Source organism: Siphateles boraxobius, unplaced genomic scaffold, assembly GCF_051911475.1.
Source record: "Siphateles boraxobius isolate OS27281-9 unplaced genomic scaffold, OSU_SipBor_1 130, whole genome shotgun sequence".
Taxonomy (NCBI): domain Eukaryota; kingdom Metazoa; phylum Chordata; class Actinopteri; order Cypriniformes; family Leuciscidae; genus Siphateles; species Siphateles boraxobius.
The window spans coordinates 27,613,472-27,637,011 of record NW_027508734.1 but is presented as its reverse complement, the minus strand read 5'-3'; the positions used below and the strand labels follow the sequence as shown (position 1 = coordinate 27,637,011).

The 23,540-nt window shown below is 40.1% G+C and overlaps 1 protein-coding gene across 3 annotated transcripts in view; it reads left to right on the top strand.

Moving 5' to 3' along the window:
• Window positions 1-23,540, top strand: part of adcy7 (adenylate cyclase 7) — a 59,055-nt gene that overhangs the window by 33,182 nt on the left and 2,333 nt on the right. For 2 of the 3 annotated variants that reach the window (XM_077228954.1, XM_077228955.1), the window contains exons 6-24: window positions 1,837-1,994; window positions 6,710-6,821; window positions 8,238-8,365; window positions 8,511-8,669; window positions 8,800-8,932; window positions 9,039-9,227; window positions 11,391-11,431; window positions 12,513-12,593; window positions 12,682-12,751; window positions 13,476-13,573; window positions 13,726-13,810; window positions 14,153-14,290; window positions 14,511-14,597; window positions 14,890-15,068; window positions 15,447-15,561; window positions 15,752-15,910; window positions 17,931-18,077; window positions 18,520-18,624; window positions 23,271-23,385. In XM_077228954.1, the coding sequence (XP_077085069.1) occupies window positions 1,837-1,994; window positions 6,710-6,821; window positions 8,238-8,365; window positions 8,511-8,669; window positions 8,800-8,932; window positions 9,039-9,227; window positions 11,391-11,431; window positions 12,513-12,593; window positions 12,682-12,751; window positions 13,476-13,573; window positions 13,726-13,810; window positions 14,153-14,290; window positions 14,511-14,597; window positions 14,890-15,068; window positions 15,447-15,561; window positions 15,752-15,910; window positions 17,931-18,077; window positions 18,520-18,624; window positions 23,271-23,385 (2,299 nt within the window). Of the gene's footprint in view, window positions 1-1,836; window positions 1,995-6,709; window positions 6,822-8,237; window positions 8,366-8,510; window positions 8,670-8,799; window positions 8,962-9,038; window positions 9,228-11,390; window positions 11,432-12,512; window positions 12,594-12,681; window positions 12,752-13,475; window positions 13,574-13,725; window positions 13,811-14,152; window positions 14,291-14,510; window positions 14,598-14,889; window positions 15,069-15,446; window positions 15,562-15,751; window positions 15,911-17,930; window positions 18,078-18,519; window positions 18,625-23,270; window positions 23,386-23,540 lie in introns of all 3 variants that reach the window. The other variant, XM_077228956.1, reaches the window with a different exon arrangement.

Sequence of the window (23,540 nt, the reverse complement as noted above, 5' to 3'; positions counted from 1 at the left end):
AGCAAACTTTGTAGTTTTTTTTCACATGCTTTTGCAATAGGACGCGGCTTGGACGTTTTGAAAGCGCAAGCGGATCTAGCTAGACCGGAAACAAAACAACAGGCACGCCGCACACACTTGTTTGGGCTTGCGAGCCGGATGCGCGAGCGCGAATCTCTCTGCTCGCGCGTGGAATATAATGTGCCGAGCACGAATCTCTCTGCTCGAGTCGCGCGCTCTCAGATACACGCTGCTCTTGTTAGAATTTTCTCTGGGCTCGCTCAGACAATATGTGCCTGCACTTAAAACGTGTTCAGTGCAATCGCGAATCTCTCCTCTTCCCCAGCTAACAATTTTAGGTTATAAGAACGTTTTCATAACGTTCCCATTAAGTTATAAAAACGTTATTTCTGAATGTTATAGGAACGTTCAAAACGTCCAGTTTTGAGTGGATGACGAGCGCGAGACACCGAAATGGATGCCAATAAGATTCTGAATGGAACGTTTACTTTTAAAAAGTTGCCAAATGGTTCCATTGACGAGACCAAAGTGATCTGTGTGTTTTGTCGTTGTGAACTGAGCTATCATCATCGCAGCACGTCCAGTCTGAAATACCACTTGATGATGGCCAAACACACACACACACACACACACACACACACACACACACACACACACACACACACACACACACACACAGCTGATGCGAATTCTCCGCCCCCTCGTCAATATCAGGACCTCGTCAGTATTTCTTTCACCCTTTTATTGATGGACAGTGTTAAATTGTGTGAGAGATTATTTGCTCCAAGTAAGAATGTTTTAGTGTGAAATTGAACACAATATATGCCAATGTTGTTTTCAATAAAAAACATTTGCACAAAGCAAGCCGATCCACTTTTCCATGTTGATAAGAGCATTAAAATGAGAAAAAATAATGGGACAAAAAGAAATCAAGAGACATTTAAAATAGATAAAAATGTGCGATTAAATGCGATTAATCGCGAGTTAACTATGACATTAATGCGATTAATCGCGATTAAATATTTTAATCGTTTGACTGCACTAATATATATATATATATATATACATATTTAATTTAGGCTTTTATTCACATTCTATTCACAAACATTCATCATTTGACACATCAGTTGTTATAAACAGAAGCTCAAGCATGTTCGCTTGACGTGCGAGAATCAATGTTCATTCTCGTGTGTTACACAGCACTTTTGAGATTCCGTAAAACCAATGAGGTTTGTTCTCGTGCGTCTAGCAGGTTCTCACTGATGAATGTTTATATGTGAATAAAGGCCTAAATTCAATCTGTTCATCATTAAAAATGTAATCAATGAGGTATAAGTTTATCCTGGAATAAGTTTATCCTGTTCTTAATTAAACTTCTTGTGTCCTTTTACAATCCAAGGAATTGTTGTTTCTCAGTTTGTTATGACTGTTGTTGAGGAAGTGACATCACATAAAGAGAACACTGAAAAATAGGGTAGAGTTTAATGGCAGGCTGTTAACCTCCCTGGTCAGTACATGGACATTATAGTAAAGCTCAGAAACAATGTCCTAATGGTGAACCCTAAAGACAACATAGAACACGGGTAATAGTGACCTTACAATACACAATGAAGACAATGCTTTCTTCTTCTGAATGATACAGTTTCCCATTACCTTCCCATAGTCCAGATCTCAGCCTGGTGACACTTAATCCGTTACAGTCAAACCGCTGAAAAAGATTAGGACGCTTGAGATTAAAAATAGAAATTAAACCGACTTTAACAGTAAACTCAATGTATGTTATATTACAGGTGTTATCTTTAAATGTGTGTGTTTGTGTGTGTGTTTGTGCTGTAGGAAAACCTTTTACAGTCAGTCCTTCCTGTGTACATCTCCATGAAGATGAAGTTGGCCATAATGGAGCGCTGCAAGTGTAAAGATAAAGAGGAACAGCAGCGTATGGTCCGGGACAACAACTTCCACAGTCTCTATGTGAAGAGACATGAGAATGTCAGGTAACACATCATGTGCTTTTACTCAATAATGCTGTCATACAATTCATACAAGAGGCATTTGTGTGTTGTTTTGTTTTCCATTCTCTAATTTTGCAATTCCTCATTAATCAAGTCCTGATAGTGAATGAATGGTCAGTCTGTTAGACCTAACTCTCAGAGTGCTCATCATGAGGCCACTCATTTAATTAGTTTTATTTCCCATCAACCCCAAGAGTGGACAGGGGGGTGGGGTGCATCTATTAATATGTTTTTGTCCAAGCTCACAATGCTTGGTTCTCAGGCAGCCGTTTATATTTAGATAGACGGACAGCTTACATCTGCTCAGATAAAACACAGATTGACTCACCTGTGTGTGTGAGCAAACAATAGAGAGCTGTTCACCTGCCGAGATTTATGGGGTCCGCTCTCTTTTTGAACTTGTTCATTAGGAGTGTGATGACATGGATCGTGTGTGTGTGTGTGTGTGTGTGTGTGTTTGTGTCACAGTGTTGGGTTTGTGTTCCCCTGATGTCCACTAGATGTCCTCCTTTCCCACGGTGTCCTTCACTTATGAACTACATTTCCCACGATCCTTTGTCTCATCATTGCACTCAGCTGTTTCTTATCACTGATCATTGCACTCAGCCAATTCCCCATTATCATTGTCGATTCCCTGTGTATATAACCCTGTCTGTTTCAGTATGTGTCACGGAGTCCTTGTATTATGTCCCCACACTTCCGTTATTTGTATCATACTGGTTCTCGTTTGTATTTTATGTTTTGGATTGCCTTATTGGACTTTTGACCCCTGCCTGGATGACTAAGAGTTTGGATTGCCCTTTTTTATTAAACTACTGCTTTTGGATTTTCTGCCTCCAGTGTGTGTTCCGTGACAGAAGGACTCCGTCACACAAGATCCAGCGGTATGTTTCTCAATATCTCTTCCCCAGCCACCGAGCGGGAGAGAAGGGAGTTTTTTAAGGGGACCCGATTAGTTAAGTTTCGTGGAACCCGTGGAGGTCGCAGTGGAGGAGGTGGTCGAGAGCCTGTTCACGTCCCGTCTGCCCAGTCAGAGACTGTTCACGTCCCGTCTACCCAGTCAGAGACTGTTCACGTCCCGTCTGCCCAGTCAGAGAATCTTCACGTTCCGTCTGCCCAGCGAGAGACTGTTCACGTTCCGTCTGCCCAGCGAGAGACTGTTCACGTCACGTCTGCCCAGCGAGAGACTGTTCACGTCACGTCTGCCCAGCGAGAGACTGTTCACGTCACGTCTGCCCAGCGAGAGACTGTTCACGTCACGTCTGCCCAGCGAGAGACTGTTCACGTCACGTCTGCCCAGCGAGAGACTGTTCACGTCACGTCTGCCCAGCGAGAGACTGTTCACGTCACGTCTGCCCAGCGAGAGACTGTTCACGTCACGTCTGCCCAGCGAGAGACTGTTCACGTCACGTCTGCCCAGCGAGAGACTGTTCACGTCACGTCTGCCCAGCGAGAGACTGTTCACGTCACGTCTGCCCAGCGAGAGACTGTTCACGTCACGTCTGCCCAGCGAGAGACTGTTCACGTTCCGTCCGCCTTCCTGGGCCGGGACTATCTGGAGCGTCTGGCTCGGATCCTGGACATGCCCGTGTCTGCTGTTCCAGAGCCGGAACCAGTGTCTGCTGTTCCAGAGCCGGAGCCGGAGGCAGAGCCAATGGCCGTTCCAGAGCCGGAGGCAGAGCCAGTGCCCATTCCAGAGCCGGAGGCAGAGCCATTGCCGGTTCCAGAGCCGGAGGCAGAGCCATTGCCGGTTCCAGAGCCGGAGGCAGAGCCAATGCCTTTTCCAGAGCCGGAGGCAGAGCCAGTATCCGTTCCAGCGCCGGAGGCAGAGCCAGTGCCGTCTGCCTTCTTGGATCTGGACTATCTGGAGCGTCTGGTTCGGATCCTGGACATGCCCATGTCTGCTGTTCCAGAGCCGGAGCTAGTGTCTGCTGTTCCAGAGCTGGAGGCAGAGCCATTGCCCGTTCCAGATCCGGAGGCAGAGCCAATGCTTGTTCCAGAGCCTATGCCTGTTCCAGAGCCGGAGGCAGAGCCAATGCCTGTTCCAGAGCCTATGCCTGTTCCAGAGCCGGAGACTGAGCCAATGCCTGTTCCAGAGCCGAAGGCTGAGCCAATGCCTGTTCCAGAGCCGGAGGCTGAGCCAATGCCTGTTCCAGAGCCGGAGGCTGAGCCAATGCCTGTTCCAGAGCCAGTGTCTGTTCCAGAGCCAGTGTCTGTTCCAGAGCCAGTGTCTGTTCCAGAGCCAGTGTCTGTTCCAGAGCCAGTGTCTGTTCCAGAGCCAGTGTCTGTTCCAGAGCCAGTGTCTGTTCCAGAGCCAGTGTCTGTTCCAGAGCCAGTGTCTGTTCCAGAGCCAGTGTCTGTTCCAGAGCCAGTGCCTGTTCCAGAGCCAGTGCCTGTTCCAGAGCCAGTGCCTGTTCCAGAGCCAGTGCCTGTTCCAGAGCCAGTGCCTGTTCCAGAGCCAGTGCCTGTTCCAGAGCCAGTGCCTGTTCCAGAGCCAGTGCCTGTTCCAGAGCCAGTGCCTGTTTCTGTGTTTGTGTCTGTTTTTGTGACTATTACAGTTCTTGTGGCTGTTCCTGAGCCGGTGTCTGCTGTTCCTGAGCCGGTGTCTGCTGTTCCTGAGCCGGTGTCTGCTGTTCCTGAGCCGGTGTCTGCTGTTCCTGAGCCGGTGTCTGCTGTTCCTGAGCCGGTGTCTGCTGTTCCTGAGCCGGTGTCTGCTGTTCCTGAGCCGGTGTCTGCTGTTCCTGAGCCGGTGTCTGCTGTTCCTGAGCCGGTGTCTGCTGTTCCTGAGCCGGTGTCTGCTGTTCCTGAGCCGGTGTCTGCTGTTCCTGAGCCGGTGTCTGCTGTTCCTGAGCCGGTGTCTGCTGTTCCTGAGCCGGTGTCTGCTGTTCCTGAGCCGGTGTCTGCTGTTCCTGAGCCGGTGTCTGCTGTTCCTGAGCCGGTGTCTGCTGTTCCTGAGCCGGTGTCTGCTGTTCCTGAGCCGGTGTCTGCTGTTCCTGAGCCGGTGTCTGCTGTTCCTGAGCCGGTGTCTGCTGTTCCTGAGCCGGTGTCTGCTGTTCCTGAGCCGGTGTCTGCTGTTCCTGAGCCGGTGTCTGCTGTTCCTGAGCCGGTGTCTGCTGTTCCTGAGCCGGTGTCTGCTGTTCCTGAGCCGGTGTCTGCTGTTCCTGAGCCGGTGTCTGCTGTTCCTGAGCCGGTGTCTGCTGTTCCTGAGCCGGTGTCTGCTGTTCCTGAGCCGGTGTCTGCTCCGCCCTGGCCGCCCGAGGGGTCTTCGCCGCCCTGGCCGCCCGAGGGGTCTTCGCCGCCCTGGCCGCCCGAGGGGTCTTCGCCGCCCTGGCCGCCCGAGGGGTCTTCGCCGCCCTGGCCGCCCGAGGGGTCTTCGCCGCCCTGGCCGCCCGAGGGGTCTTCGCCGCCCTGGCCGCCCGAGGGGCCTTCGCCGCCCTGGCCGCCCGAGGGGTCTTCGCCGCCCTGGCCGCCCGATGGACTTTGCGTCTCGCCCTGGCCTCCCGATAGACTTTGTGTTTACCCCTGGATGCCCGATAGATTTTTTGTTTTGCCCCGGTCCCCGGTTAAACCCTCACTCCTTGTTCCTGTCTCCCTTCATGGACCTGGCCCACCTTCCCTCCCCCTGATCCTCCACCGTTCCACCTCCCTCCTGAACCTCTTGTATTATATTGTGTTGTGTTTTCTGTGTTTCTTGTTGTTGTCATGGAGCGTCTGGTAGCCGCTCCGTAGAGGGGGGGTTATGTCACAGTGTTGGGTTTGTGTTCCCCTGATGTCCACTAGATGTCCTCCTTTCCCACGGTGTCCTTCACTTATGAACTACATTTCCCACGATCCTTTGTCTCATCATTGCACTCAGCTGTTTCTTATCACTGATCATTGCACTCAGCCAATTCCCCATTATCATTGTCGATTCCCTGTGTATATAACCCTGTCTGTTTCAGTATGTGTCACGGAGTCCTTGTATTATGTCCCCACACTTCCGTTATTTGTATCATACTGGTTCTCGTTTGTATTTTATGTTTTGGATTGCCTTATTGGACTTTTGACCCCTGCCTGGATGACTAAGAGTTTGGATTGCCCTTTTTTATTAAACTACTGCTTTTGGATTTTCTGCCTCCAGTGTGTGTTCCGTGACAGTTTGGTCTTGTATTCAGCATTGAGAACAGCTGGGTCTTAAAGATTAATTTCCATGAGCCGTGTTTATGAAGTTTATATTCTTTCCAGGGCGTTCAGACAGCTGACACTGAGCTGCTGCTTTTCTCTTCATTAAAAAGGACTCGGCACAAGTCATATCAACTTCTAAATGTCTTCTCTTCCTATTTGACATGACCTGAGATTCAAACTAGCAAGCACATTTGTTTCTCCCTTTGTTTTATTTCCAAAATTAAATACTAAAACACGACAAAGAAGTTTAAAATAGAAGCGTTTTTTAATTAAACCAACATTAACTAAGATAATACACATAGATGCGACACAGCGTACAAGCACAAACAGAAAAACGTAAATACACAAGGTGACAAACTCAAATACAAACATGTGTGCTCTAATTAGGAACATAAAGAATAACCATGACAACTGTTGAATGACATGTAAACAGGAACAAAGGCAGACAGCAACAGAGAAACATAATAAGAGTCCATGAAAATGAAACTTAATCTAAACTTACAATAAGATTGTCTTTTTTTATTTTCTGTTAGCATCCTATATGCTGACATTGTGGGTTTCACACGTCTGGCCAGTGACTGTTCTCCTAAGGAGCTTGTGATCATGCTGAATGAACTTTTTGGGAAATTTGACCAAATTGCAAAAGTAAGTATGATTAAATATGTGTATAATATAATATAATTATGCTCTTATGCTCACCAATGCTGCATTTATTTGATCAAAATACAGTACAACTGTAATACTGTGAAATATTATTTGTTTTAAAATATGTTTTATATTTGAATATATTTTAAAATATAATTTATTCCTGTGATGGCAAAGCTGAATTTTCAGCATCATTACTCTTAGTCGATAGTCTTCAGTGTCACATGACCCTTCAGAATTTATTCTACTGATTTGGTGCATATTTTTTTTATTATTATTATCAATGTTGAAAACAGTTGTGCTGCTTAATATTTTTGTAAAAACTATGGTAAATTTTTTCAGTATTCTTTAAAGGTGCACTGTGTAATTTTTAGCGGCATCTAGTGGTGAGGTTGCGAATTGCAACCAACAGAAGTTACGGTGCCCGACAGGAAAAGATATTGTCGTCTGAGACAGCAGAGACTGGCATAGCCCGTTAAGCAATGAAGTTTCCTTACAAAGATAAATTAAGAAATGAGGTTTACTGGATTATTCAGTAAAACGATATGTTATTGTGAATATTATTGTTACTTGCTCATCATTGTGTCAGTGTTTTATTCGCTGACTTTAGCTAGCTTCTTTGCACGAAGAACAACATAGTAACGAAACACGTTTGTCCGTTTAGGGCTACTGTAGAAACATGTCGGCGCATTTCAATGTAGGGGGATCCGCGGTGTATGTTGATATAAATGGCTCATTCTAAGGTAATAAAAACATAACGGTCCATTAAGTAAGGTCTTCAATTTAACACCACTGAAAACATAGTTATGTATATGATATTGCATTTCTGTCAATAGATCCTCCTAAATATTACACAATGCACCTTTAAGTGCAAAAGAACAGCATTTTTTAAATAGAAATCCTTTGTAACATTATAAATATCTTTACTGTCACTTTTGATCAATTTTATGCATCCTTGCTAAATAAAAAGGTAGCACTTTATTTTACTGTACTGTTTCGCATGTACATAATGTATACTTATTGTAGTAATTACAAAAACTGGGTAATAACTTGGTACTAGTCCTGAATCAACCCCTAAACCTAATCTTAACCCATACATTTACCTTATATTATTCAGTACTTTCTTGGTAAGTACACTGTAAGTACATTGAAAGTGCACTTACTGTAAAATAAATTGCAACTAATAAAAGTATTAATTTTTTTAACTGACCTCAAATTTTAGAATGGTACTACTTAATATATACTGTATAAAACATAATATAATATCATTTAATCTAATTCAATCTGATTATCAATCAGTTTGGTTCCTAAACAAACAAAATTTCATTGATCAATTGGTAAATTTAGATACTTGTGCTCTGAATTGTACATATTACAGTAGTTGCCCTTGTGTGTGCTTGTGTTTTTCCCCTTTAGGAGAATGAGTGCATGCGAATAAAAATTCTTGGTGACTGTTATTACTGTGTGTCTGGCCTCCCCGTTTCCCTGCCAAATCATGCCAAAAACTGTGTTAAAATGGGCCTGGACATGTGCGAAGCCATCAAGTAAGTCTATATGTTTACACAACATGTAAAATATACATTCACGTCATCATTAACACAGCATTTCTCCTTATAGTGTTTCTTTCTAGCACTGGCCAAGATATTAGGCGTGTGAACGGCTGATTATTTTTCTAATCATCACTTGCAGGCAGGTGCGTGAGGCAACAGGTGTGGATATAAACATGCGAGTAGGTGTGCACTCTGGAAACGTCCTCTGTGGTGTGATTGGCTTACGAAAATGGCAGTTTGATGTGTGGTCACACGATGTCACCTTAGCAAATCATATGGAGTCAGGTGGATTACCAGGGTATGAAAAATAAAATCACTTATCAAATTATATTTGCTAAAAATGTATTGTGCACACAGAATACTGTCTGTATCATAATGTCATACCTCATGCCTTCTTCATAAGATGCTACTTATTTTTTCTCCATCAGACGAGTTCACATCACAGAGGCGACTCTGAAGCACTTGAACAAAGCGTATGAGGTGGAGGAGGGGAATGGTCACCTGAGAGACCCCTACCTTAAAGAGCTCAACATCAAAACTTATTTGGTCATAGACCCTCGGGTAGAGACTTTAACTCAAACATTAGAAGTGTATGTCTTCCATACAGTATATGTCACTGTATATGAATTTGAATATGTTGGTTTGTTGTTGATGTTTGTGTGTTTAGTCAAAAGATCTATCACTGATGGCCCCCAGTGTCTCTAAGCCTCGTGTGAGTGACGGTTTGAAGATGAGAGCATCTGTGCGTATGACACGCTTCCTGGAGTCATGGGGGGCCGTCAAACCATTTGCCCATCTGCAGAGTCGAGAGGAATTCTGCACAGATGCTATGGTCAATGGAAAGGGTCGCTCCAAGGTCAGAGATATAGACGTTAAAGGAATAGATCACTCAAAAATGAGAATTGACCTCACAACAGATAAATTACTGACAGCCTAAATACCAAACAAATCGCTGCGCTGCTAAGCCTTGTTATCCGCCAGTTTATCCACAGAGGCTAGTGAATAGAGTTTTGTTCATTCCATTCTCAATACAATACAGTAATTTTGAAAAATACGTGTTGTATCAGATTCTGCTGTAGATTGCTAAATGAGAACTAAACTTGCCTATATTAAATGATCATCCAACAGCAAGGAAAAGAAAAAAAAAACCTGTACCCCGGTTTGCATCTGCAAAAAGCGTCTCACTACTCTTGTGCGTTAATGTCAATATTTATGACATCAAATGCAGGGGCGTAATTTAGGGGTGGGACATGTCCCCACCACTTTTTGCTAGGGTCGATATTGTCCCCATCACTTTTGAAACATCTCGCGGCACGGATGTACCGATACAAATAAATAAAATATCTCCAGTTAACTTGCAGAGTATGTATTTCGTTCGTTTGTTAAATAAGAGGTGATCTAGCACGCTGAAATTTGTTTTTGAAATCAAATGATCAAAGTGCTCTTTGCCGCTGTGATCAGTGGTGCAGATACAGTGTTCTCTCGTGACTCGCACAGTCTTCACACGGACGCGCTCTTGAATCCGTTTCAGAGACTCTCTATTCGTTCCGATGAAATCACAATATAAATGCTCTCAAATGTGTCCCTGCTTGATAAACAACCACTGATAAACATAATCGGTTTTAATGAGAAAAAAATAAAAACAATACGAGTGCGAGTTAGAACCCAGAACCTCTGACACGCATGGCAAAATTTATGCCACTGGACCATTAATGTACATATTTATTGTAGTCGGATCTATATATTTATTCGGTACTAACAACATATATTAGATCTCATTAAAAGACAAATTAAACCCAATGTACTATTTAATTCGATTGCTGGACATCGTAATGTCCATAGGTACATCTGAGTTATGATTTAGCATTGTATTAGCAACCCCTCCCCCCCCCCCCACACACACACCCCAACACACACACACACACACACACCTGTCCCACCCACTTTTTAAAGCAATGTAACCCCACTGATCAAATATCTTACCTTTTGGATAGATTTCCCCTCGTCATTTTCTCATCTTGTACCATTATATTTAGTGCAACATAACCTGATACAAAAACTTGTTTTCTGTTTTGTTTCATTGTTTTTATCACGGTTATAAACTGTATTGTAATTAGTAATTTATTCCAGAATCATCAGGTACATAAATGACATAATTTCAACATAATTTTGTTTAACAGACAGAGAAAGTGTACTTATTTGTGGCGCAACAGATCACAAAACTCACAGTTCGGATCATATTATGGTTTTTGATTCACGGATCGGATCATTTTTTGGATCAGCAAAAAGTTAGTTATCAGTTAAAAAAAAAACAAGAACAAATACACTAATTACAAGCATAGATGAATACAATATAACAAAGTTACAATAAAGTAAGTACACTGCATAGTCACTGATTTAATCTATTAAATATAGATTCATCTTTGTTAAAGCTGTCTTTTGTTGTTTGATTAACATTAATGACAAACAGCAGCAGGTATTTATAACCTGCTGTCACTTTAAGACCGAATGCATAGATCCAATATAATGATACACGTCCCATTTCTTTCTCAACTGTTAATGTACACTTAAAACTGTGCCGAATGTGTTTAACTAAATGTGTTTATGTGAATACTAGCCAAGACGGGCATTTTGACATAATTTTTTGTGTATGCATCCGTTCAAGCGCAAGGAGATGTGAAATAGGAATCAATTTGTTGTTCGGAAGCTATCTGAAACACACCTCTGTGTGTGCGTGCGTTGGGTGTGTGCGGCTCTCTTTTGTCTCTTTTTGTGCTGGAATGGTTTAAAATCGCTTGAATGTGTAAATTGGCAAGAAAAAAAAACTTGCAAATGACAAAATTTCACTCTATGATGGTTAAACTTTGCAATTAATCCTCAAATCACGTGCTTCAAAACATACTTTAATCCTTTAAAAGCAGTGGCCATGGTTAAGTAATCGGTGTCGTGAGGTCAATTCCAACATTATTTACACACAGAGAGGTGCAAAGCAGATGTTCACGTTTGTCTCTCTCTTTAGGACATCCCTCTTAGATCAGTAACAACCAAAATTACAGAGAGGTGAGTGTTGTTTGTGTCATATATTGGTCTGTCTTGTGTGTATCTCAGTTGGAAAAAACAAGGTCTATGGCCTAAGGGCCATTCAAACGTTATTCATAAATGTCCACTTTAGTATGTCTTGAGTCTGGTTTTGTCTTGCTGACTGAAGCAGCGATGTTGAAGTTGTCTTTCTCACTGTTGCTCTCTGACAGCTTTGAGTCTCTTGAGGAGTCCTTCTCTTTACCTGCCCCTCCCTTGTGCACATATAAGTGAGTGGAGCCATACTGACTCAGCCAGCTCTATAGGGCCCCTAGTTTCAACACTAACAATGCAAATGCTCAGTGAGCTGCTGTTAACTGGTCATATGGTTAGCATGACCATAGCTGCACTCCCTCAGTTGTGTGTTTCCAGCCTACAGTGCACTTTTGGTTTAGACAAGCGTGCGTTTCTGCTTGCAAAGAGTGAGAAAGGAAACAGCATTTTCCTTTCTGAGCCGTGCTGAGGCACATTGCAAGGGGACTCTCTGTCAGAGTTTAAACCAACACAAGGCATTCTGTCTGCCATGCCCAACACACACACACTGGTTTCCATCTTTTATTGGGACTTCCCATCGACGTAATGATTTTTATACTGTATAAACTGTATATTCTATCCACCTACAATAACCTACTAAACCTACCCCTAAACATACCCATCACAGAAAACTTTCTGCATTATTACACATGCATTATTATACATCATAATGTATATGGAATGCCAGGCACACACACACACACACTCAATTCTCAACAAAATTACTCAATTCTCAACAAAATTACATTAAAACTCTCTCTTATTATCTATTTAGATCCCTTAACTAAAAAAAGTATTAACTACAAAACTAGTCAAGTCATTTAGAACTATGAACTTCACACATATTCACCCACGCTTCCCTTGTACTGGCTGCAGTCAAATATAACTCAATAACAGCTTTACAACAGCTATAAACATCTTTTCTATCCCACAGTGCCCATGCAAATTTAGACATGTGCATTGTGTGTGTGTTACTTCATGGGTCAAAGTGAGTTTTTGTCTCTGTGATCTATGTCTACTGTCCTTGTAGGAATAAATCACAGAAGACTAAGTTTGATGAAGAGCTTCACGACAAGATGACCACCACCATCAATGATCTGAGCTCCAGCAAGTTAGTCTTACATAAACAAGCACATTAAATAATTTTGAATGGAATTAAGTCCAGTGAACGAGTGAAGAAAATTTTTGTTTGTATGCAGGCAGTGGGTGAAGTCTGAAGAGATCTCTGGCCTCACGCTGTGGTTTACCAAACGAGACCTTGAAAAGCAGGTTAGTGTTTTCCTGAGGGCTGTAACTTCTGCATGTGTTAGACAGACAGACAAACAGTTATTTATTTATTTAGACTGTGGAATTTTTCTTGTTTCATACACCATGTGTTGTCCAGTGGCAAAGCGTTTAAATTAATAGACTATTAGCTACAATTCAATTTCCCCACAATGATTTTATGGCGCATCACCCTATACCGACTGTAACGTGGGAGCAGGAATGAAGCGGAGAGCGAATCCAAATGCAAGCACAAATTTAATTAAACAAACAGGTAATCCAGGGTAGTCGACAGAAACTCAGAACAGGAACAAGGAGATGGCTATAGGCAACATAACAAGATCAAAACAATGACCAACAACTGAAGCACAGGGGTTTAAATACACAGGCAAACAAGCTAAACAAGATAACAAGGGGGCGGGGCTAATTAGAAACACCTGGAGAGACTAATAAACAAGAAGAACTACAAAGGACTACAAAACATGGCACAGAACAGGAAATAACAAAAGTCAACATGAGACAAGGAGAACACCAGACAGGAATCTTGACACCGACAAACTGCAAAGGAAAATAAAAGATTAGTTAGATTAGCTTACTCCTCATTTCAAAAACAACTTGTTTAAAACTAAACTGAATTTGCGCTACGCACACTGGTGTTGTCTACATGTAAAAAAAAAAATGAAGAAATTAAATAAACTAATATTAAATTGCATGTATGTGGTTCTCTCAGTACAGGACCATAGAGATGCCAAGCTTTAAATATTACATTGGTTGTGCCACGTTCATCTTTATCTGCATCTTCATCATCCAGATGTTTGTTACCAAACAGTAAGTGGCATGAACACAAGCAAACCCCATATGCAGACTCAATTTAATACTTTGGTGCTGAACGTGTGTCGTCTTTTGCTACAATCATTTGCCCTGATAGTAAATATAACTATCTTTCTTTGTCTCTCTCTCTCTCTCTCTCTCTCTGTTAGGCGTAAAGAGCTGGGGCTGACGTTTGCAGTATTGGGGTGTTTTCTGCTTTTGATTTTGTGCATCTGTTTTGCGGGTCGTATACAGGTTAGACCACCAATGCCTTCTTTTGCCTCAGCACACACATTCAGTTGGCCTGATGGTTTCTGGGGTATTTTTGTGGTTTTGTAGATGCTGGAGCATGCAGTGCCTTCCTTGCTATATACAATGCTGTAATGTGGAGAATGTCATATGCTGTGTCCATTGTTGACACTGACTAAAAACAGTTGCTACAATGTTGCAAACTGAAATACTCCCAGTGTCCTCTCTGCCCCATTCAAATACACTGTTGCTTTTACCAACACACTCTGGCTTCAGTAACCCTGAGCAGGTCAAATCCAGCTTTCTTTCTCTTTTAACAGCTGTTTTTACTTTCTTTTTTTTGCTCAGAGGATGTTTCCAGAGAAGTTGAAGTCATGCACGTGGCTCTTGGCTCTTTCAGAAGCAGTGGTTAAGAAACCTTTTCTGCGCCTACCATTGGCAACTGTGGCCACCGCAGTCATAGTCATCATCGCCATGTTCAACCTGGTAATGCTCAGCCTTTCTGTCACTGCAATAAAGGTCACTCACACATTATTTAGATTAGTGTCTCATGCTGTGTAACACTAAAAAAACACACAACAGAAAATATACTTTTTTATGCTTAGGTCATCAGACAATATTGTTGGTATATGTGTTCACTGAAGCATTACAAAAAGAGTTCCATCTGTTAACATTTTTCCCTATCAAAATGTCTTTCACTCCACAGTATTTTAAAAAACCGAAGGATTTATGTGGGCTAGTAAATAGCAGCAGCATTCCTGATTCTGTCAAAGATTACCTTTCGTATTTGCCTGTGAGTATCAAGCACGATTATTTAAATATCTAAATGGAGACATGGCCTAAACTTCCGTTATTTTTGTATACAGCTAATTATAAATACAACAAACTAACCCAAACCCACATCATAACCCTAAAAATGATTTACATTATTGTTTATTATTTAATTTACTCATTTAACATCTTTATAAATTAGTATGTGTCATAGCCTTGATGTTAAATTATGAGAGTATTATAACTGCTGTCTTGTTGCCAAAGAAACAATAGAAAAATGATTTATTGAGTTTCTGTTTGGTTTGTCTTTCCAGTACTCAGTATATAATTGTATATTGGCGTTGATTGCCTGTGGCGTGTTTTTGAGGGTGAGTTTTGAGGTGAAGGTGGCCTTTCTCTTCATCGTCTCAATTATTTCCTACATCATCATCTTCTACTCCCAGGAGAGTCTCTTTCACAGCTACAGCTGCCTGCTCTACACCAACCAAAGCTGGTACACTCTCAAAAAAACACATGCATGTGTCTTATACTTCTACTCAGTTGATTTTCATATCGTTTTCATAAATCTATATTTAATTGTAGATGCTTATATTACCCCTGTATTTACATTTAGATTACATTCTATTAATATTTGAGCACAGTTACATGTTATCATTAGCAAATCTCAAAATAAATATCCACTTATTTCATACTGGACATTTAAAACAATAGATTTTTAGTTTTTTATTTTACATTTGTTTAGACAAAATAATATAGAATTTTAATATTTGCCATTTATCAGCCATAACATGCTAATAATAATCTATATTGACAAAGATTTTAATATATGTGTATCTCTGTTAAAATCATGTCCATTGTTTGTCTGTTGTAGTGTGCATCTAGGCAATCTGATGCAGTGCAAAGCAGGAATTATGAAGCTCCCACAACTCATGAGCTGCATCTACATCACACTCTTCCTCTTTACCATGCTGCTCATTTCCCGCCAGGTACACACACACACACACACACACACACACACACACACACACACACACACACACACACACACACACACACACACACACACACACACACACACACACACACACACACACACACACACCACATACCACATACAGTAATACAGAGCAGAGAAAGTCACACCCATCCGTGCTCTGTCCTCTCTCTTCCCTTCAGAATGAGTACTGTTGTCGTCAAGACTTCCTGTTGAAGAACAAGAACCTGGCCGATAAGGAAGAAGTCGAGCTGTGCGAAAACCTGAACCGTCTCCTTTTGGAAAATGTTCTCCCTGCGCACGTGGCTGCTCTCTTCGTGGGCGAGAACAAAAAGAATGAGGTGGGGCTGCTGTCCACTATCTCTTTACTAAACCGGAAATACAAGGTAGGAACCGGCTTCGAGTGAGTGGGGTGAACCTGTATATCATCCGCTTCTGACTCCCATACATGACCAGACATATAACAGTGATTCCCAACCAGGGGTACCTGAGCCGGTTCCAGAGGGCACTTGGAAAGATTTCGATTTTGCTTCGTTGAATATTTAAAAACAAAAAGAAAATGGATGTCAGTACATTAAAATAACTATCTATGAATAATGTTATGGCTTTGCAGGTCTTTTTAAGGAAAGAAAACAAAATAATGTGTGTAAAATTAACATTTGTAAGAGCCATTTATACAGATTGGACTGTGGCAGTACATAAGATTAAAAAGGTTGGGAAACACTGCCATTTACCACACAAGATCATATCATAAAATACCCCACCATACCGTTCCAATATCATTACTGTATGATTACAATGTAGACTATACAAAGAATATTAGGTCACCCTACACTGTATTTTATAGTAACCTCTCTACCATTTTCTACCACAGTCCATAATTTACCTTTTCATATTTAAGAAAGATTCAAAACTTTAGGTCGGAAAAAAGGCCAGAAATATTTAATGTTTTTTTAAAAAAGTCTCTACTGCTAACCAAGGCTGAATTTATTTGAAATATGGTAAAACAGTTATATTGTGAAATATTATTACAAATTAAATTAACTGTTTTCTATTTTAATATATTTTAAAAAAGTAATTTATTCCTGTGATGCCAAAAGCTGAATTTTCAGTATCATTACTCCAGTCTTCAGTGCCACATGATCCTTCAGAAATCATTCTAATATGCTGATTTGCTGCTCTGGAAAAGTTTCTTGTCACTATCAATGTTGAAACAAGTTGTGATACAAAACCGTGATACAATTCTAATGGCTCGTTTCCACTGAGCGGTACGGTACGGTAAATTACAGTACAGTATGGTACGCAATTATTTGCGTTTCCACTGTCAAAAGTTGTGAATGGTACCAAAATGCCTAACCGTACCGTACCACTTTTTGGGTACCCTTTGTTGGGGTACCTTGCACAGTGGTACGGTACTAAAGGGTGGAGCTAGACTCACTACAGAACATTGATTGGTTGACAGAGTATCGACACTTGCGCGTGCTACAAGGGGAATGACAACGGCCTACGCATTGCCTGAACCACATTTGTGTGCCTATAATGTTTAAAATGTATTTAAATGAAAACGAAAAGAGGTAGAGTGGTGTTTTATAACATATTTTGTTTTATTGTTGCTTAAAATGTACATACAGAGATAACTGGAGTAGCAGAGCGAGCTGAGTGACGCTTTCAAGAACGCACTGTTCCATTTGGAGAATTGCGAAACGCCTAATGTTGGCGCTTGTCTTCTTTTGATAAAAATGCCGAGAAGCAAGGACAAGATCTGCTGTATGCCATCCCTTGTTGTTTACTACTGTATGTTGCTTTCTTTTTCGCGCGAAAATGATCAACTACTGTTGGCGGTGGAAATGCTAGCCGGATCATGGTTTACCAACCCGACCTGTACTGTACTGTACCGTACCGCTCAGTGGAAACGAGCCATAAAACAAACAGCATTTATTTGAAATAGCATTTTTTTGTAACAGTGAAAAGTCTTGTCACCTTTGACCATGTGTCCGTGCTAAATAAACATTAATTTAAAAGTATATATATATAACTTTCTTATGTATAACTTTTATTGTTTTCTTAGTTTTTAATATGGAGATTTTTCATTCGTGAAACAATTCATCAAATGTCTTTGTTACATTTAGTCTTGTTCCTCCCTTGATTTTATTTATCCCCTGAGTTTATTTGGTGGACATTTTCTTCATGTTACTCAAAACGCTCATGTCATGCGTTGTATCAGTCGTACCTCATGTCCTCTGTGAGTCTGTGAATAGTTTCTCATAAAACATGTTGTTGTTTCTGTTGTGCCATGTGAATAATTATTAAACTGAATCATTGAACTCTTGCTGCCTGTGTCTTTCCAATCCTCTTCTCCAGGACCTGTACTATAAGTCGTATGACTGTGTATGTGTGATGTTTGCCTCGGTGCCAGACTTCAAAGAGTTCTACACTGAGTGTGACATCAATAAAGAAGGACTGGAGTGTTTGAGGCTCCTCAATGAGATCATCGCCGACTTTGACGAGGTCAGAGTGATGTCACGTCTCATGTCTCGCAGTATATGTGATGGTCCTCTTCTCATTCCCTGAATGAATGGATGAATCATTGTATATGAGTAGTGTTTTCTCCCAACATCTGAAGTGCTTTTGCTTCTAAGGGCGTCACCCAAGCTATCATTCGAGTAGTTTAATGAAATGAGGCAACCATTGTTGTACACTCATATCACTTCAGCTGCTTATTCCTGTGAGCTGCAAACAAATCCCTGGCTTGACTGACTTCATGTTTAGAATCTAAATACAGGTCCATGCTTGGCTTACTTCACTTATCACTAGTGTTAATTTTCAGCGTGGTATGGCTGCTGTCCCGCTTCTTTCAGTTCTTATTATCCTCCCCTTCTCTCTCTCTGAATTTTTACTGCTCAGAAACATTGACATCCACTCTTCCCTTCCCTCTTCTCCTTACCTGCAGTTGCTGTCTAAGCCCAAGTTCAGTGGTGTGGAGAAGATTAAAACCATCGGCAGCACGTACATGGCTGCTGCAGGACTGAGTGGACCTCCAGAGCAGAGCAGCCAGGTACTTACTGCACGACGTTCAGTAATCTAGAAACATGTAGTCAAAGCACATTTAAACCACAACTCTCACAAATGCATTCATAAAATTAATAAATGTCAGTGTGTTCAATTCTCAACTGCCTTTACCTCTCATGTAATTAAAAAAAGAGAGAGAGAGAGAGAGATGGATGCTCTCTCTCTCATACTAATTGGAGCCCACTGTTACCTGTTTATATGGTAACAATTAAATGTGCCATATGTCTCTATGCACCAATCGGTGGTGGTTGTGTTGGCATATCCTGAGGCTTTGCTCATATACATTTTATAAAAATGAATTGCAAAACATTGTGAATTCAATTTATATAACTCTGATTAAGCCACTAATGTAATTTGAGGTCTGTCCATAAAGGGGGCTCGATTCCGAAGCTCAGCTCAAGTTCCCAAACCTACATTTGGAACTTAATTTAGTCTGTACTCAACAACTAATGGATAAAAACAAGTCCCCGTCCTGCATTTTTTCTTTCCGATAATCTGTTTCACCCAAATGTGAAATTTTAGTTGCAAGGGTAGTGTGTAGATCACAATATGGAATAAAAGATCTGTCTGTACTTTTGTGATATTGCGAATTGAAATTAGTGTTTTACACGCCTCTTGTTTGGAATGTAGACAGGGTGTTAAACAATTTTTTTTAATTACAGTTAACTGGTGGATTATTATGATTCATTATTAATAATAAAAGGTTTGTTTAGTTGTATTTTTACAACTGTATTTTAGTTTAGTGGTTTGCAACAAGATTGTTTTGGCTTTACAGCAGCTCTAGAAGAAGTTTTTAATTGATTTATTTCCGTTGTAAAAAAAATCATTAGTTATTAACTTAGGTGCCGCTTACAGAAACATTGTAATGTGTTCTAGCTGTTCATTTACATGACAACGGCATTTTGGTAGCTTGAGAAAGCAAACTTTGAAGTAGGTTTGAAAATTCACGTTTTTGAAAACGAGTTTTGAAAGTGATACCATTAACATCTCCCTGAAAACTTAAAAAACGTGAATCTCTGAAAACTGTGCTGGCATACACATGCGTACAGGCATACACAATTACTTGTCTGACATGCATAATACAGCTTTGAGTGAAATACCAATGAAAATATGTTTCCCCTTTCAAAGAGCTTTCAAAAGAAGCAGACACGTTACATGTTGCATACACACCTTATAATCACCACTGCCGTTAGGGTTTGGTTATTGTTTGAATTTTTGCAATAAGGAAAGACAGATATACCTTTGCAAAACATTTTGTTACCGCTGAATACCATGAACATAAATCAGCAGGCTAAAGAACACTTACATGAGGAACTTTTGCCTATGGTTTTAACAAAAATACTGCAGTATAAACAACTAGAATTACTCATATATGTTTTAAACATTATTAAAGACAAATTAAATGGTCAGTAATAAAATAAGAACAAATAAAAAAAGTATCAATTGCACCAAAACGAATACAACTGAACCAAGAAATCAAATATAATCAAATGTAAAATAACACAGCTCTTTTAATAACTAAAATAAAGATTATTAAAGTTATTTAGTCAAGATCAGTGACTTTCCTAAGATATTTTGACATCATTTTGTGTGCATTTGTCCATTTAAGAGCAAAAAGATGCGAAAGAGAACTCAATTGAATTCATAATTACGCACTATGTTGTCAAAGTAATTCCAGTTCACTTGGCTACGCGGAAACGATAAATAATTTAAGGCCAGACAAGTAATTTGTTGAGGTAAATTAGTTAAGGAAGACGCATGTGCATGCCGTCTGCGTTTTCGCAGGTTTGCGTTTTTGAGGTTTGCGCAGAGATAGCCTTTTTTTCAACATTTTTCAAGGCTTGCACCTTGGAATCTATTTCAGGGTTTGCGTTCTCGAGCCACCCGGCACTGTTTTGTGCGGATGAGCGGCCGGAGCGCCGCTGTGTGTTTTCTGTTAGAACAGTGTCGTGTTAGCGGCCCATAAGTTAATGACTAATGATCTTAACAACGGAAGTGAATCAATCAATCAAAACTAACTTTAGCTGGACGACAACTTTATTCTAGAGCTGCTGTAAAGCCGAAACAATCTCTGCTACTTTAATTTCCTATTATCACTGTAAAGCTGCTTTGAAACAATGGTAACACTTTATATTACGACCCGCAAACAACTGCGTAAGTAAACCGAAATTACGGTGTACGTTTCTGTAATTATAGTGTACTTCCGTGTAGGTATAAGGGAACAATATGTTAAGTTTTGGGTAATAAAGGGGTAACAAGCAGATACACAACCTGCAAAGAACTTCGTAAGTAAACCGAAATTACGGTGTACGTTTCTGTAATTATAGTGTACTTCCGTGTAGGTATAAGGGAACAATATGTTAAGTTTTGGGTAATAAAGGGGTACAGCCAGATATATAAGCAAATTATTTATAATGTAATTATTTTAAAACTAACAGGTACCTATTCTGTTGGTATATTCCAGGCAAAAATTGTACGTCTGTTGTATATAAAAGTTTTTATCACATTTCTGGCAAAATATGTTCTTGTGCAATGTAGTTACAGGGTAATTTTCACATCTGTGGGTTGTAAATTAAACGTATATATATATACAGTGTGATTTCAAGATTATTTCTGTTTTGTTTACAGTTTGTACAGTGTCAATGTCATTTCAACATTGTGATTGTTTATTGTTAAACTTGTTTTAATAAATGTTTTTGGTTTAATTGTGCTACTGTTCTTTTACAAGTACTAATTTAGAAATTTGTTGATAATGCTTATAGTGAAGCTAGGTTTGTCTGTTTCAGCATACTGGTTTAATGTTGTATTTTCCCTGTAACTACACAGAACAAGGGGATAACAAGCGCCACTTTAATTTACAGCCCGCAGGAGTTACACTTACCCTGTAAATACACAGTTGAAACGGGTAACAAACACTACTTACTATGTAACAATACGAAACAACACTATTTGCACAGTAATTACAGAGAAAGGTACTCTTATTAAGAAAACAAAACAAAAAAATGTTTTAATTACACAGTATATTTGCCCTGACATTTAAGTGTCATTGCAATACAAGGTAAGTACTAAGTACTACATGGTACGTTCTAAATTAAAATCAGCCTACATACAGCCATATATATATATATATATATATATATATATATATATATATACAAAACAAAAACACTATTTGCGTACATATATATATATATATATACATATATAACATATATACATATATATATATATATATATATACATATATATATATATATATATATATATAAAATACACATATATATATATATATATATACGTTTAATTTACAACCCACAGATGTGAAAATTACCCTGTAACTACATTGCACAAGAACATATTTTGCCAGAAATGTGATAAAAACTTTTATATACAACAGACGTACAATTTTTGCATGGATTATATTAACAGAATAGGTACCAGTTAGTTTTAAAATAATTACATTATAAATAATTTGCTTGTATATCTGGCTGTACCCCTTTATTACCCAAAACTTAACATATTGTTCCCTTATACCTACACGGAAGTACACTATAATTACAGAAACGTACACCGTAATTTCGGTTTACTTACGAAGTTCTTTGCAGGTTGTGTATCTGCTTGTTACCCCTTTATTACCCAAAACTTAACATATTGTTCCCTTATACCTACACGGAAGTACACTATAATTACAGAAACGTACACCGTCATTTCGGTTTACTTACGCAGTTGTTTGCGGGTCGTAATATAAAGTGTTACCGAAACGATCAATATTGTTTAAAGCGCTTTATAAATGAAGGTGACTTGACTATATGAGAGGCGAGTGCATCTTCTTGTGCTTAAATAATTTAAAATCACAATAAAATGTGCACACAGGAATTGATAAGTGGAATAAAAATGTACATTTTACAACAAATATCCGATTCCTGAACGTAAGTATCTGACTCCAGAATTGGAATTCGATTTTTTTTAAGCTTTGGCAAACTTTCTGTATTGGATTTATTCTCTTTTGTTTTCTTTCTTTTTTGAGTGCCACTTGGATGTGTGCTTCGTGGTTGTTTCTTTCTCCTTATCTGGACCAGCTTCTTGCATCTTCTCGCTGGAAGATGGCAGTGTAGTGGTGCATTCACAATAGCAGTGATGCTGTCCACTGGCACAGCTTTTTATGGCGAGGAACTTCTATGTCGGGTTTGCTCAGACGGTGCGAACTCAATGGTCTGGTTCTGAAGAAGAAAGATTCAGTGGAATTGGCGTTCAGTACCGCTTTATAAAGGCAGAAAACCAACCACTTTTCGTGCACTTGAACGCTGTTGAACAAGTGAACATAGTTGAAAAGTTAACATGCTAAAAGTATTTATGAATTTCAATAATACATGAGATTTAAGATTTCAATTCACCTTGACTATTTTGTTATGGAATATCGAAAGAGTCTTTTTAAGCATTTGTGACTGAGGTGCGCTTGATGAATAAGGTGATAAAAATTGGAGGCTGCACATTTTTAAACCAAATAAAAGAAGTTTCTTTCAGCTATGCAAGTCATTTTATTCTCTGACCCCTGCTCACCCTGCATTGATAAAAGTGTCCTTCAAGCTGCATCATTTATGTATCTCTGAGCTCTGTTGTGTGTGCTCTCAGGACCGTGAGAGGCAGAATGTACAGATAGGAAACATGGTGGAGTTCGCAATCGCTCTGATCGGCAAGCTGGACGGCATCAACAGACACTCCTTCAACACATTCAGGCTTCGCGTCGGTAAGTCTGGCTACAAAACCCTCAATTCTACATCACTGTTAATTACTCAGTCATTGCTTGGAGGACACTTTATCTCCAGGTTTTTCAAGAGATATTTCATTTTAGCCTTTACAACTCTGACTTTTGAAGTAAGGGTTAAAAATGAAACCAATATA